General features: G+C 46.2%; 1 protein-coding gene across 1 annotated transcript in view; it reads left to right on the top strand.

Moving 5' to 3' along the window:
* Positions 1 to 15,215, top strand: part of NRBP1 (nuclear receptor binding protein 1) — a 43,391-nt gene that overhangs the window by 794 nt on the left and 27,382 nt on the right. Inside the window, exon 2 of the mRNA XM_065682086.1 lies at positions 148 to 370. Coding sequence (XP_065538158.1) covers positions 164 to 370 — 207 coding nt within the window. The 5' untranslated portion in view covers positions 148 to 163. The remainder of the gene's footprint in view (positions 1 to 147; positions 371 to 15,215) is intronic.

Consider the following 15,215-nt stretch of genomic DNA (forward strand, 5'->3'; position numbering starts at 1 on the left):
AACCGGCTCGGTGGGGCTTCGGCAGCAGGCCCGGGGCGCGGCTCTGGCTGACAGGCCCGGCGGGCGCGGCCCGGTCCGGCCTGGCGGGCTTGGCCCGGTCCCCCCGCCTCCTCCCCTCGCCTCACAGTGCTTTCCTCTGGCTCGCAGGTTGTACGACCGCAGCATGTCGGAGGGCGAGTCCAAGCAGGTGCCGAGCGGTGGCTCCGACTCGAAGCCGGAGTCTGCGTCGTCTGGCCCGGGAATGACCTCAGTGTCTGCGCCGGTGACTTCCGCGGCGCCCCCGGAGGAGGAGGAGGAAGAGGAAAGTGAGGACGAGTCCGAGATCCTCGAGGAGTCGCCGTGCGGCCGCTGGCAGAAGCGGCGCGAGGAGGTGAGTGCTGGGGGCCGGGTTCCAGGGCTGGACCGCTGGGTGCGCAGGGGAGCCCCGGCCGAGCCGGGCGTGGGGCGGGAGCCGGGTGGCCTTTGTCCCGCCCCGCCGGCTGTCCGCCTTCCACCTGTCCTCGGGCCCCAGTGGCAGGGGTCTGTCGTGCTTCTGGGGCAGCCGGGAGCTGTGGGGTTGCCTCTCCCCGGTCTCGGGAGCACTGAGATCGAAACATGGTTTGCTTTTCTCCCTGTACATTCGTTGTGCTGTGGGCTCTGTGTGGGCAGTGTCACAGCCAGCTGTTGCCTCTGTGTGGAGTGGGGAGTGTATCCAGCACTACAATGTGCATCTCGTTTCACGGGTCTTTTTCTCTGGGTGCGATGAAGAGCAATGACTAGGTTTTGCTTGGTGTTTGCTGGAGAGTGTGACAGGCAGTGGACCTGTCTCATCAGCTTTTGAATTATGCCTTGGTTTGGTTTGCTTTGATGTCTTCAGTTAGGATAAAGCATAACCAGTTCATGCAGACTTGTTTCTTGGCATGTCCTGTTCGCATGCACTTCTCAGCATGCGATTTGGAGTTGTCCTGTATGAAGACAAGTAGATGAGATCTTGCTGGTTTGGACCTCTCCCTTTTTCTATTCTTTGCTGTGCTCTTGTTTATCTTATTGGGGACTGTCTCCGCAAACTGTTTCTGCTCAGTGAAACCTGCTCTGGGAGTTGCTGAAAGACAGAAAATGTTCATTCCAGTGCTGCAGCACAAGCGCTGATGTAGCTTTTCTCAGATGAGTCAGGGTTGAGCATTAGTCTGCTTTATCCATTATTCTAGACACAGGGTAGTTTCAGCTCCTGTGGTCGTGAAAGAGTCGTTTATTCTGATGTAAATTTGGAGGTCAAAGTAAGGTCAAGGATTCCTTGCACTTCCTCACCTTTTCTTGCTTGAAAGCTGTCTTGGTTTTGTTAACTTAGGCCAAATCCTAGCATGGCTTGGTAAGAATGTGCCTTTTCTGGTGAAGCTGTATGGTTTGGGTTGCAAAGGGAGGGTGTCTTATGAAGCTTTAATTCTGTCCTCCACAATGTTTCTTATGATAACCTTAAGTGCTTTTTCCTGTGGTTTGTGCTAACACTGGGGATCAAAGCTGAGGTTCAGCTTGTGCAGTCTTTTCAATATGCTTTATTTGATAATGATGATCATGACATACAAGGATAAATTTCCTTCCAGGCTTTTCTGTACTCTCCTGTATAAAAAGTAAGATTTAGTAGGTTCTAGTTTTCTTTCTTTGGATTTCAGTTTCCCTATCTGCAGAAAAATTAAGGCCCAAACATGTGAAGATCCTTAAAAAAAAAAAAAAAGCCTTTGGCATGGCTTAAGTTACTGTCTTCTGCTTCAGAACAAAGGGTAGCTGGTTGGTTTGAAGGCAAGCTGCCTCTGTATGTTAGACACATAGAGCTTTGTGCCACCTTACAGTGAGAGGAGTGACTGTTCAAGCCCACAGAACAAATCATTGGCTTATCTGGGGTAAACTCAGGGCCACTGATTCTCGATCCTTCACCCGTCCAGGTTAGGCTGCCTCGCTGCAGGAGATCTGCTGACTGGGCAGCTGACCAATAGTGGCAATGTGTCAGCCTCATGTCTCACGTATGGGTATGAAAAGCACAGGCTTCTAGTTATCACACAGTAAAATTCTGGTTTGTCTCCATTTGGCATGTGAATTTGTGGCTTGATTAGACCCAGTCTTGTGCGATGGCGTTTGTTCACTTGAACCGTATGATGTCCTTCTCGCTGTCTTCAGCACTTAGGCTGATCTGTTCCCTGAAGTAAACTCTCCCACTGCAGATGTTCCAGTATGAAAATTATTTAGGTAAAAAAGCTTTGCTTTGTGAGCATCTGTGCCTACCAGTGCCAGCAGTGTTCTGAGAAGGGACTGTTGGTGTGGCGGCTTGGTCCTCAATGGTTATTCTGGTCAGTGCAGCTCTGCAAGCAGATTCTTACTCGCTACCCCTTGACAGTGAGGAGGTGTTATTCCATGGAAAAAGGATGTGCCGCCCTGTCCCCTAGTGATGCAATCCTGATTCTTTATCTCAACAATATCTTCTTTGGATGCTGAATTAGGCAGCTGCCTTGGAAGGCCATGATCTGGAGAGAAAAGGGCATGTGTGATCTATGTGGTGTTCCCTGGACGATACTTTCTTTACTGCTTGCTTTGAGTTCCATACTTGGATGTACATGTGGACTTGTCAGAACCTCACTTTTTTCCTTTTAAATTTTATTATCTTTTAATAGCTATAGACTTGTTGAACCTCATAGAACAGAGCCGTGTTGCACAGCGGCTGTGCTGAGCTGGGTGCTGTGCATGTGAGGGGGCAAGCTCTCTCTGTGGACGGGCAGGCTGTAAGTGCTCGGGGCCGTTTACATTCGATCAGGAGGTTTAGGGCGAACAAGGCCGCGATTCCCGAGGCTGTCTACTCCTCGCCGGGGCCACTGCGGCGGCTCTGATACAAAATGGTCGTGGGGCGGCAGAGCGGCCCCGCTGCACTCCTGCTATCTCTGCCTGCGGAGCACAGCAGGGGCAAGAGACGGGCGCCGGCCGGGGCGGGGCGGCTCCCTGAAGGACAGCCGCTCTAGCCAATGGCAGGGGGCGAGAAGCGTTACATCACCAGCGCCAGCTCCCATAGGCTGCGCGCTGCTCTGGCCACGCCCCGAAGCGCCCTCGCCCTCGTGCCTCGGCGGCTCCGCCGGTGTCGGGCCGTGGGCCCTGGGCTGGGAGTGGGGCTCGGGAAGGGGCATCCCGGGGAAGGCCTGGCGGAGCGCTTGAGCGGGAGCTGCGGGAGCTGCCCCCTCGGTGCGGGGCTTTTGCCCGTCACCCGCGTGGTTCGCTCTGCCTTTGTTCCTCTCTGAGTCACATGGGAGCTCTGACCGTGCCCGGGTTCTCCAGTACATGGGGTGTTCCCCAGCGCTTCGGGCTCAGGGTGTTCGACCTGTGTCCAGAGCAAGTTAATGGATCGTCAGAGTCTGCCCTGGGAGGCATTTCAGATGTTGGCACAACCGAGTGAGAGGGATTGTGCATTACTTTGTCATATTTAGTTACAGTAGCTTAGACTAGACTATATCAACTGATAAAACTTGAAATGTGTTGGTTCACAGGGAAAAATAATGCCGGGCACGAGTTTAACCTGGGAGAGGAGGGGCTGGGGAGCAGCCCTGCAGGAAGGGACGTGGGTGCTGGTGCCAGCAGGGTCAGTAGGAGCCAGCACTAGGTCCTGGCACCCAGAGGGCAAACTGCACCCTGGGGTGCACCAACCATGGCAGAACCAGTTGGGCAGAGGGGATGTCCTGCTGTATTCAGCATTGGTGCAGCCTCACCTGTGGACTGTGTGCAGTGCTAGGACTCACAGCTGGAGAAGGGCACAAAGGTCCTCACATGTGCCCAGAGGGGGACAAGCAAGCTGTGAAGGGCTGGCAGCATTGTCCTGTGAGGAGCAGCTGAGCACTCAGGGTTGGTCTTGTTTGGACAGAGGACGCTGAGGGGCGACCTTGTTGCTCTGTGCAGCTCTCTGGGAGGGGATGTGGGTAGGGAGGAACTGAGCTCTTCTCCCTGGGATCCAGCAACAGGGTGCTTGGGAACAGTTCAAAGCTATGTCTGTCAGGGGAGGCTCAGACTTAATATTAGAAGCATTTCTTTACTGAGAGGGTGTTCAAACCCTGGCACAGGCTTCCTGGAGTGGTGGTTGATGCCCCAAGTCTGTCAGTGTTGAAGAGATATTTGGACAATGTTCTTAATACAACATTCTAACTTTAGGTCAGCCCTGAAGTGGTCAGGCAGTGGGACCAGGTGATCCTTGCAGGTCCCTTCCAGCTGAACTATTTTGTATTCTATTCTATTCCTGATTAAACTTTAAACAGAGTTCAGAGTAGGCTTCTAAAAAAATAAATGCTGTTATGACACTTAACTAAGAACCTGGTTTAGACAGAGAACACTTACCTTCCCCAGAGTTTGTTTCTTTGTGGAACATTTAACAAATCTTTCATTTAGTGAAGTGCATGTGGCCATTCAGAGGGTGAAGTTGCTGCGAGGGTGAGGTGCCTGGGAGGTGGAGGGTGGAAGGTAAATGTGGCTGGTCCCACAGGATGCTTATTTTCTGCTGGTTGAACAACTTGTGCAAGAGACTTAGCATCACTCTGCTCTTTCCTCACTGTATGAACTCACTGTATATATAAATAATGTGGGCATTTTCAGGCATCCATTTCCTGTCCTCAAGGGCTGCAGGGACGGTGACAATCTGCTTTCTCATGCTGCTGCTGTGTGCACATCACAAGTGTGGGTCTCCTGGTGTGTTGTAGACTGCATTGCTTTCCTCCCTGTGCTGAATCCTCTCTGCAGTTGTAACCACACCCTTGGTTGATCTCCTAATGTATACAAAGGTGAGGCCTTAGCCTCTGCAAGGAGCTGAAGATAAACTTTTAACAGGGGGATCTCGTCTCATGCCAGAGGGGCTCAGAGAAAGGATGCATAGTGTGAGGTTAAGGGAGAGACCGACGTCAGGCTCTCCAAGCTTGTGCTTGCCTTGATTTGTTTTGGCTGCTCCTTCTGACAAAACCCTCTTTTTCTTATGTCCCAGTGTGACACCCCATTTTCTTCTTTCAGTCACCACCTGCAAGACTTGTTTTTATTTGGTTGTCCAGGTACCTTCAGAATTATTTGCTGTGCCTTCTGGGAATAGAATCTGCTTAATAGAGATGGATTGGAGACTCTTTGCCCTTCATTTTTAGATTCCTGTTGCTGTAAAACCTGAACCCAAAAGCTTGGATTTGGAGCCTGCTGTCCCTGAGAATACACAGATCAAACAGAAAAGTGAAGGGATTTCTTTCTATACCTTTTTTGGGTTGGAAAATGCTGATGGCATAAGTCAAGACTGTTATTGTAGATACTTTTTAACATCTTTGTAACATGTTTAGTAACCCATTGATGCTGTTGAATCTGTACTGAATCAGGAATGTGGAAACAAGCAGGTCCCCTTTTAGGTCACATGGACAGTGGGATTGATGCACCTTCAGCAAGTTTGCTGGCGACACTGAGCTGTGTGGTGCAGTTGACACGCTGGAGGGAAGGGATGCCATCCAGAGGGACCTTGACAGGCTGGAGAGGTGTGCTGGTGCTAACCTCATGAAATTCAACAAGGCCAAGTGCAAGGTCCTGCACCTGGGTTGGGGCAGTCCCAAGCACAAATACAGTGGCAGGGGGTTGGAACTGGCTAAGCTTTAAGGTTGAGCTTGGCTTCCAACCCAAACTATGCTGTGATTCTGATTCCAGGTTGTGTTCAGTCTTGCTGTTCTTCATTGTATACTGTACTTGTACACTTGATTGTATACTGTTGCTGGATGTTCTGAAAATTAATATAAGTAGTAATACTGTGTTAGTTTGCTTCTCTTATGAAAAATCTTGCTGTCATTTGGATACATGCTTCCCAGCTGTTCAGGGGGCCCATGGTGGGTGAATGTTACCCCTGAATTTTAGTGCTTGGGCTAACAGACACTCTTGACCCATGCTAGCTCTATCAAATGCTAAAGAGTTGTAGTTTATGAGAAACTGAACCAAGAGACATGAAGTAAAATACTGGTCTGCTACATCTTTGTTTTACTTCTTTTTTTTTTTGTCTTTTCACTCTTAGTGTGAGTCTTAGCTTCTCAAATAATTTTTCATCTGGGGCCGGTTAAATTTTGAACCTCTGGATTTACATTTCTTCAAGGAGACAGTGTAGGGGTTTTGAAGAGAAAATGTCAATGGACTGGGTGTTTGGATTTTGTGATGCTTGAGTCTGATTTCTTAGCCTCTGTTAAACTGGAAAGAAACTTGCTGAGATAGGAAAAGAAATACTAGTGCTTATAATTTACTATCTCACATCTGAATTTCTGTATGTGGGAAAATGAGGCATGATTCCTTGGAAAGGTGGCCTTGAGATGCTCTGAGCTTTGGATTCAGCTGCTGGAGAGAGGCTGGTTGCAGAGATTCTCAAAGCAAACTAGTGCCAGGAGGGCTGCCAGCTATTTGGCAGGCTGTGGCAATGTTTCCAGCTGGTGGCGAAAGCTAATGCCATGCTGTAGTTATTGACCATTGGGAAGATACTCAGGGTATGTGCAGCTGCTTAACATTATTTGTCTCATCTGTGGGCTTCCTGGAAGGAACACTCGAGTTGTGCTTGAATGAGGTGAGGGGCACTGCAGGATGTAGAGGGTATTGAGCCTTTGTCTTGGGCCTGTTGTCTGCAGACCCATTATGTTCTTGCTTATTGACTGTAAAAGGCAGCTGGCGGTTTGCTGAGTGCTGCTCCAGCCAGCATCACTTTTCAGCCTTTCTGCTGCCTCTGTGGGGGAGCAGGGACAGGCAGCGCAGCTGACTGCTGCTTTTCCAGCTTTCCTGGGTGGTTAGGGGTGCTAGTTACACTCCCAGCTGCCTGTGACTGAGGGATAGGGTTTGCTCTGTGTTCTTTACAGAGCTTTTCTAAAAATAGCATGGTCGGTGTAGCTTACCAGCAGCAGCAAAGCCTTCCTCTTGTCAGTGCTCTGTCTTGTTAAACCTGCATTGGGAGGCCCAGGAGAAGCGATCACAGTATCATGGTTGCTGCTGCCTGTTTGGGGGGAGTCGGGTGTTACAGCCTGGGTTATACTTAGCAAGATACTGAACTCTGGGCCAGTGGAGGAGAGGGGCTGCTTGCCATCTCTGACCCCTGGCTGTGCCTGTAGTGAGGTGGCATAGCAAATCCCAATAAATGGAGGCAGCACTGTGAAAGCATGGCCAGAGAGAAATAGGTTTGCACAAATGGGAGCATGTTTCTTTCCTAAGCATCCCATGGTAACATGGGTGACATGAATAGCTGTATCCTGTTTTTTAAGGATCAGTGCTTATGGAAAATCACATTTCATGGGTGTCTCTAGACACATCTCCCAGACCCTCTGTTTCTGCCAAATCTGTCCCTGGCACCTCTTGTCCTAATTTTCTGGCTTGTCTGATTTGAAGTTTGCTGGCAGATTGTAGAATCACAGAATGGTGAGAGTTGGAAGAGGCCTTAAAGATCATCCAGTTCCAACCCCCTGCCACGGGCAGGGACGCCTTTCGCTAGACCAGGTTGCTTCAAGCCCCGTCCAACCTGATCTTAAACGTTGCCAGGGATGGGGCAGCCACAGCTTCTCTGGACAGCTTTTGTCAGGGCCTCACCAGCCTCATAGGGAAGAACTTCTTCCTAATGTCTCATCCGAATCTACCCTCTGTGTTTAAAATTATTCCCCCTTGTTCTGTCACTACATGCCCTTGTAAAAAGTCCCTCTCCAAATCCAGGTAGATGACATCAGTTGCTCTTCCCTTATCTGCCAGTGTCATAACCTCATCCTAGAAGGCCACCACATTTATCAGGCATGACTTGCCCTTAGTGAAGCCACATTGACTGTCACCAACCACCCCCTTTTTGTCCATGTGCCTTAGCACAGTTTCCAGGAGGATCTGTTCCATGGTCTTGCTGTGTACTGAGACGAGACTGACTGGTCTGTAGTTCCCTGCAGATCTGTGTGCATGTGTGCAGAAAGTAAGAAGCACACTAGCACAGAAAACGGTTTTAAACATAATTTACCAGAAAGGCCGAGGTGATGGCAATTGGGCAGAGGCCTTGCCTGGCAACTCATCTTGATTATTTTTTTTCCATGCTTTTACCCTTCCCTCAAACATCCCATGAATGCTGTACGTAAATAATCATGGTGGATCCCAAAATTTCTTTTCTTCTGTATTCCTTTACACAGCATCTGCGTTTGCCTTGGATGATATTGCTGAAGGGGCTTTTCCCGTTGAGTTGCCTTGGTGAGTTTTCCTCACAGGGACAATGACTTAATTGCTCATCTTTGTGGCCTTGAGAGTCCTTGGTTCGGTGTTTCACCCATCATGGTCAAGCTGTGGTTCTTCTGATCACTGGTAGTGTTCTTGCTTCTGTTTTGAATAGCCCTTACCCAGGTATATTTTCCACAGCAGTTTGATGAAACATATTTGGGCCTGTTACTGCAGTGAGACTAAAGCAGCTCTGCCTGGAGTTCAGCGAACAACTCTTACAATATAGAAGGTGCGAAAGTATGGCAGGATGGGCTGGTGTAGAATGGAAGTACCTGACTTAAGAGTTCCTCCTGTCTGTTTTTCCCCCTGGTTTCAGAACTGAGAGCTTCCCAAACCTCCCAGTCAATTTTATTTCTGGCTGAGCTATATGTGGTACATCCTGGTGTAGTCTGTTTGACGAGGGTTTTGATAAAGGTACAGCCATGATAATAGTACAGTAAATGTAAAGTTACCAGTGAGCTACTGTAATATCAACAGACTTCTATCTGAATGGTTTTTATTTGTAGGATATTAGCTTTCCTTCCCTACTCTCTTATTTATTTTGCTGTGCTGTTTCTGTTTCCCTTTGGGAGTTAGGGATGGGGAATTCTTTGTTTCTTCCTAATTCCGTAGTTCAGCTCAGTAAAATTGAACTTGCTGATTCTACTATATTGCTCACTTGTTTTGAAGCACCAAATGAAACAAAGCATTTGTCCCTTTGGGCTCTGAGCTGGTTTCGGTTGTGATAGAGTTAATTTTCTTCATAGTAGCTGGTAAGGAGCTATGTTTTGGATTTGTGCTGAAAACAGTGTTGATAACACAGATGTTTTTGTTACTGCTGAGCAATACTTGCACAGAGTCAAGGGCTAATCTGCTCCTCACACCACCTACCACTGAGGAGGCTGAGGGTGCACAAACAGTGGGGGGCACAGCCAGGACAGCTGACCCCAGCTGACCAAAGGGACAGTCCAGACCATATGGAATCATGCTCAGCATATAAAGAGGGATAAAGAATGAAGAAGGGGATGTTTGTAGTGATGGTGTTTGTTTTCCTATGTAACTGTTGTGCATGATGGAGCCCTGGTGTCCTGGAGATGGCTGAACACCTGTCTGTGATGGGAAGTGGTGAATGGATTCCTTGATTTTCTTTGCTTGCCTGTGCAGCTTTTGCTTTACCTGTTAAATTGTCTTAATCTCATATGTTTTCTCACTTTCAGTCTTCCAACTTTATCCTTGTCCTGTTGGGAGTAATGAGTGAGTGGCTGCATGGTGCTTAGTTGCCAGCTGGGGTTAAACCATGACAGGTTCTCAGTAGACAAATTACGTGTTCATTTCTGTTGTTCGTGGAATGGATGGGAATGATGCATTTCTCCCTTTGGAATATCAAGAGCAGTGCTTTTTCTGTTCAAAGCAACTTGACTCTGCTCATATTTGTTCTTCCCTACTGGAGAGTAATCTGACATGAATTTCTAGTGAAGCCCATCCCTCAGTATGTTGTTTAGCCAGAACTGTCAAAATGCCTCTGTAGATGTTGGGTTGGCCACTGGGCTACAGCTTGCATGATGGTGGTGCGATTCAAAACTTGGTGCTTTTCTACAGAATAGTTGTGCTTTTGGACAGGATGGAGCTGGGCTGCTTGAACAGAGTCCTAGGTACGGGCTGTGCTCTGCCCTTTGTAGTCCAGCTATGTGGGCCAGCTTGGAGCAGGAGTCTCTGGGACTTTGACTGGGTGTGCTTAAAAAGTATGTCTGGTTTTTGACTTGTTTCTCAAGATGGCATCTCCTGAGCTCCTGCATGCGAAATTATAAATGAGGGCAAGCTTCAGCTCATGGGGGACTTTTAACTCTGTATTGGAATGGTCAAGATTTGTGTGTTTGGTTACACAGACAAGCTTATTGCTAACATATTTTATTATTTGTTCCAATGCATAGCTGTCTGGAAGAAGCAACTGTTGCATTGGTGATGGTCAGATTTTCTTTTCTTTATATTTTTGAGATTATGCTGTATGAATAGGTTTGTATAGCCATGGGAATAACTGATGCCTTCCTTTCCTTGGGATCATTATATCACACTCCTTATTTTTATTTTCTTTTTAAATGAATGCCTTTCAAACATTTTACTATCATGAATGTAATTGCAAAGGGCGGTGCTGCTAGTTTAATTAAAGCATGAAGTGGGGTTGCTGTTTCTTGTTGTGTTTGGATGGTTTTATTTCTTTTTTTTTCGCCTTTGCCTGCAGTTGATATTGCAGTCTTTGATTTTGTGACACTCTAGATAAGCTTCGGATCTCTGAGCCAGCTGTTTTTGTTTCTTTCTGTTGGTAAATATACTTCTTATTTCACCACCGTTCAAGGAGAAGTGATATTCCTCTGTGGTCCAGCTACTGCCTTCTGTAGGTATATTATCCCTGTTCTCAAGCTTTTGCCAAGCTGGTTGAGTAGAGCTTTGATCTTTTTCTTAAACAAGTGGTCAGGGTAACTTTTTAACGTATTTGTGCTGCTCTTAACTGTATATATGGCTTTTTGTTAGCGTCTGGCCTAATGGCCTGCCATTCCTGATCTGTTTTCTTCAGTGGACAGGTTCAGTCTATACTGACACTCTAATTATTTTTTTTCCCCAATATTTATGCCTTTTATTCCTTGACTGTAAATCATCGCTGTCACTTGTGGTTTAGGCTGTAATTTCTTTTTTTATTGACAGATCATGTGAACTACAGGAGCCTCTCCAAAAGTCTGTGTTCTTTCAGTGATAAATATCCAGACCTTTGAGAGCTATGGAGAAAATATGCATTGGACAACTGGAATAAACTGCCTAAGAGAGAGAAATCTTCCAAACTGTATTTTCCCTTATGGGAAACTTCCCTTATGTTTCCCTTAAGTTATGCCTTGAAGTAACAGCATTTAAATCTTTCCCCCAGTCCCTTTTAATTACATAAATTCACTTGAAATTCTTCCTGAATTTCCTTAACGGATCTTTATATAGACAAAGAGCTACATTAGTATTTCTGCTGTAAATTTTTTGTGGTTGTGGAGCTACTTCCTCTCTCATACTTCAGGAATTCATGCTAAACTGAGTTCAGTTAGCTGCTTCTTTCATAGTTTAAAAGCTGCCTAGTCTACATGGGCTTTCTGGGAAAGGAACATTTCAGAGTCCTACATTATCTCTAGGAACACGGGAGTTTATTTGAGCCAGTCTTTCATCATTTCATCAGCTTGTTGTCTTTGGGCTGGGTCATAGATGACCACTGGAAATTAAACAAGTTAAAAGAGTCTTAAATAACTTGACAAAGCTTGCAAGAAGTTATGGCAAAGTGAGGAAAGAACCTGCGTCATCTTCATCCTGTGTTGATGTTTTGGTTGTGAGGGCTTCTTAGGGTAAGAACAGGATTTCTGTCATCTCTTTGGGACACCTGCGTTGCTGGTTGCACTCTTGCCCTTCAGGGTAAGTGATGGAAGAGGCAGCATTGTGAAGATATCATTGTGAACTAGATGATCTTAAAAGTCCTTTCCAACCCTAGCCATTCTATGATTTCATTTTCTTTTGCTCAGTCAGGTTTGTGGGGAAGTTGAAATTTATATTCTTGCAACTACCTTTGATTACAAGACTTTTAATGGCAGCGCTATTTCTGAATTGTGAGCTGTTAAGCTTACAACCATCCATCAGTCACCAATAGCTGTTTGGAGACAACAGCTGGCTGTAACCCTCAGGAAGGTACATGGCAATGCTTTCATGAGGGTTTAGGGTTCCACTTTGATGAGCATGGAGAGGGATATGGGACAGTGATTTGGCAATGTGAACAAAGGAGGAATTTACTGTCACTTTTTCAGTTGTCTGTCTGCATTTTTCCCCTTTTACTCTTCTGCCCAAGCTGTTGAATCTCCTCTTGAACGGAGAATTACCATCAGTGACGTCAGGTGGGTTTGGTGTCTTGCATCATATCTGCTGCTCTGGATTATTGCCTATGAGTCATGGCAATTATTTCTGTTTAGTAAACTTGTCCAGAAATGGAAGAAGATATGGTAAATCCACATCCACTGGCTGTATCATCAGGGCAGATATGAGTAGTTGTCAGTACCTGAGGACTGACTCAATGCAGTAAGCCTTTAAATAGGCAGCAAGTGTGATGAAGGCACAGTGTGTTGAAGTGTGATGAAGATGTGAATAGGCAGCAAGTGTGATAAAACAGGGGTGCACGAGTACTGAGTGTTGGTGGTCATGGCTGTTATCTTGTCTCTGTTGCCTGGGGGCTTGTTGAAACTTTTCTCAGCTTAAAGCCTTTTGGCATTCAGGTCTGTTAATTGTACTAGGAGTTCTTGTACTACTATCAGCCCCAAGATATTTCTTGTACTAAAATTTGATGGAGTAAAGGTTCTGCCCTTAATTACCTTCATTCTTTCAGCTTTCTCTAATAATGAAACATACCAGGCCTAGCCTGGTATTTAGATGTCTGTATCGGGGGGGGTGTGTGTGTGTGTGCATGTACATATATGTATACACACACACACATATATATATGCATATATACATGCACACACACACATTTTTATATATATATTAAAAAAAATCAAATTCTTGTAAATATGATGAATGTGTCCTTAAATCAAATCTCAGACATTTCATCCCTCAGTTATATAGGAGGTGAGGGATGGGAAGGGACCTAAGCTGTTGGTCTCATGTGACTGTTTTCAAGAGTTATTTTCTGTACCTCTGTCTTTACTGAGCTATGGCCTATAATCTTTATTCCTACTTTTGTCACTGCATTGCATCTAATTTTACCTCAGTAATTTATTGCTCAGTTTACTGAGCAATCTGAATCACTCTGGTTATACTGTTCTTGTAGTCATTTGTCACTCCAGTGTGTCATCTGCAGTAACAGAATATAGAATGTAGTTGGGCTTGTTGGGATTCCCTTGGAAGATTATAAAGAAGTGTAGCCCCTATGCTATTTGCTCTCAGTCTAAACTGTTAAGCTACTGATGGAAAGGACCTGCAAGGATCACCTGGTCCCACTGCCTGACCACTTCAGGGCTGACCTAAAGTTAGTGTCATATTAAGGTCATTGTCTAAATACCTCTTCAACAGTGTCAGACCTGGGGCATCAACCACCACTCCAGGAAGCCTGTGCCAGGGTTTGAACACCCTCTCAGTAAAGAAATGCTTCTAATATTAAGTCTGAGCCTCCCCTGACAGACATAGCTTTGAACTGTTCCCAAGCACCCTGTTGCTGGATCCCAGGGAGAAGAGCTCAGTTCCTCCCTACCCACGTCCCCTCCCAGAGAGCTGCATAGAACAACAAGGTCGCCCCTCAGCGTCCTCTGTCCAAACAAGACCAACCCTGAGTGCTCAGCTGCTCCTCACAGGACAATGCTGCCAGCCCTTCACAGCTTGCTTTTCCCCCTCTGGGCACATGTGAGGACCTTTGTGCCCTTCTCCAGCTGTGAGTCCTAGCACTGCACACAGTCCTCAGGTGAGGCTGCACCAATGCTGAATACAGCAGGACATCCCCTCTGCCCAGCTGGTTCTGCCATGGTTGGTGCACCCCAGGGTGCAGTTTGCCCTCTGGGTGCCAGGACCTAGTGCTGGCTCCTACTGACCCTGCTGGCACCAGCACCCACGTCCCTTCCTGCAGGGCTGCTCCCCAGCCCCTCCTCTCCCAGGTTAGACTTGTGCCAGGTGCAGAATCTGGTATCTTTCTTGTTCCTTTTCATGCTGTTGATGATTGCCCAATGCTCCTATCTGTCTAGATCAAGAGGCCCTTAAGAGAGTCAACAGCAGCTCCCAGTATGGTATCTAATGAACAGGTGTTTATAATGCGAACCTTTTAAGTTGATATTGTACAACAGTAAATATACTGTCTCAGTGGACTCTTTGCTCATGATTCTCTTGTGTGCATGTCCATTGCTGTGTTAGTCCTTGTTATTCTGCGTTGTATCAAGAGCTTGAGCTTAGTCGATTGTTAGCGTGACCTACCAGTTCTTCTTGGTACCCACCTTCTCATAAAGAAACAGCAGAGTTTCTTTACAAATACAAGCCTTATGTTTTTTGCATTTCAGTATGGTCAGCTGGATGCTTCGAGTTTGTACCCAGCCTACCACAGGGTTAAAAGCATTGTCTGCTAGAAACTGGTTTCTTCATTAGTTTTATTAGTATTGTGTTATCGTTTTATTAGTATTGTGTTATCAGCAGTTATTTCCTATAGTATAGTGTTTAATTAATGTAAGTGTTGTATGGGGCATAACATTTATCTCAGTTCTCATTAGTTTAATGCTGTAAATGAAATTGAGTGAATTTGATAGTGTGAAAGTGGCTGCCAAGGGGGTGGGATTTTTGAGGAAGCCCTTATATATGGTTAGAAGCTTCCAGTAAGTGGAATGCTGATGGGGTCCCTTGTAAGGGATGTGAAGGTGAGAGAGCAGGAAAAGCTGTTAAATGGCCAGGACTTTGAGGTAGTGGAAGTGGAAGGTGAGTCTGGATTTGCTAGCCAAATCTCTGTATTAACTTTTACCACAAGGGAAGAGTTAGATCCCCTGAAAGTTATCTTTGGATCTTTGGATGCTGCTACATATCACAGGAAGAATAATGTTACAATAAACTGCTGCTGGGAGTGTTGTTCATCTTGTATCTATACATTAAGTATTTCCACTGCCCTAGCTGTTCTTGTTTTGTCAGGTCCTCTCCCTTTATCTTGTTGCTTTCTTAGTGCTCATCTGTGTCTTTGGTACTAGCTGTGGATGTGCTTGTTCTTGTGCTGGGTTAACTTTTGCACTTATTAATAGAAGAAATTATTGTAGCAGTTTTGATTGTGTAATCAGTTCCTAAGTTTTTTCCCAACTTGCAGCAATCCCTTTCTTTCTCTTTGCTTTGGTCAGTTTCCTCACTTGAGTTTTGTGTCTCATCATGTTTCAGAAAATTCCTCCGGAAAGTGGTGTCTGAGTTCTTGGGACTTTTTTTTTTTTTGTATCCCTTTTGTATGGTTGGAGGGCTTCCTTTGTGGTTAAATGAAC

This window comes from Lathamus discolor, chromosome 5, assembly GCF_037157495.1.
Source record: "Lathamus discolor isolate bLatDis1 chromosome 5, bLatDis1.hap1, whole genome shotgun sequence".
In the NCBI taxonomy this organism is placed as follows: Eukaryota; Metazoa; Chordata; class Aves; order Psittaciformes; family Psittacidae; genus Lathamus; species Lathamus discolor.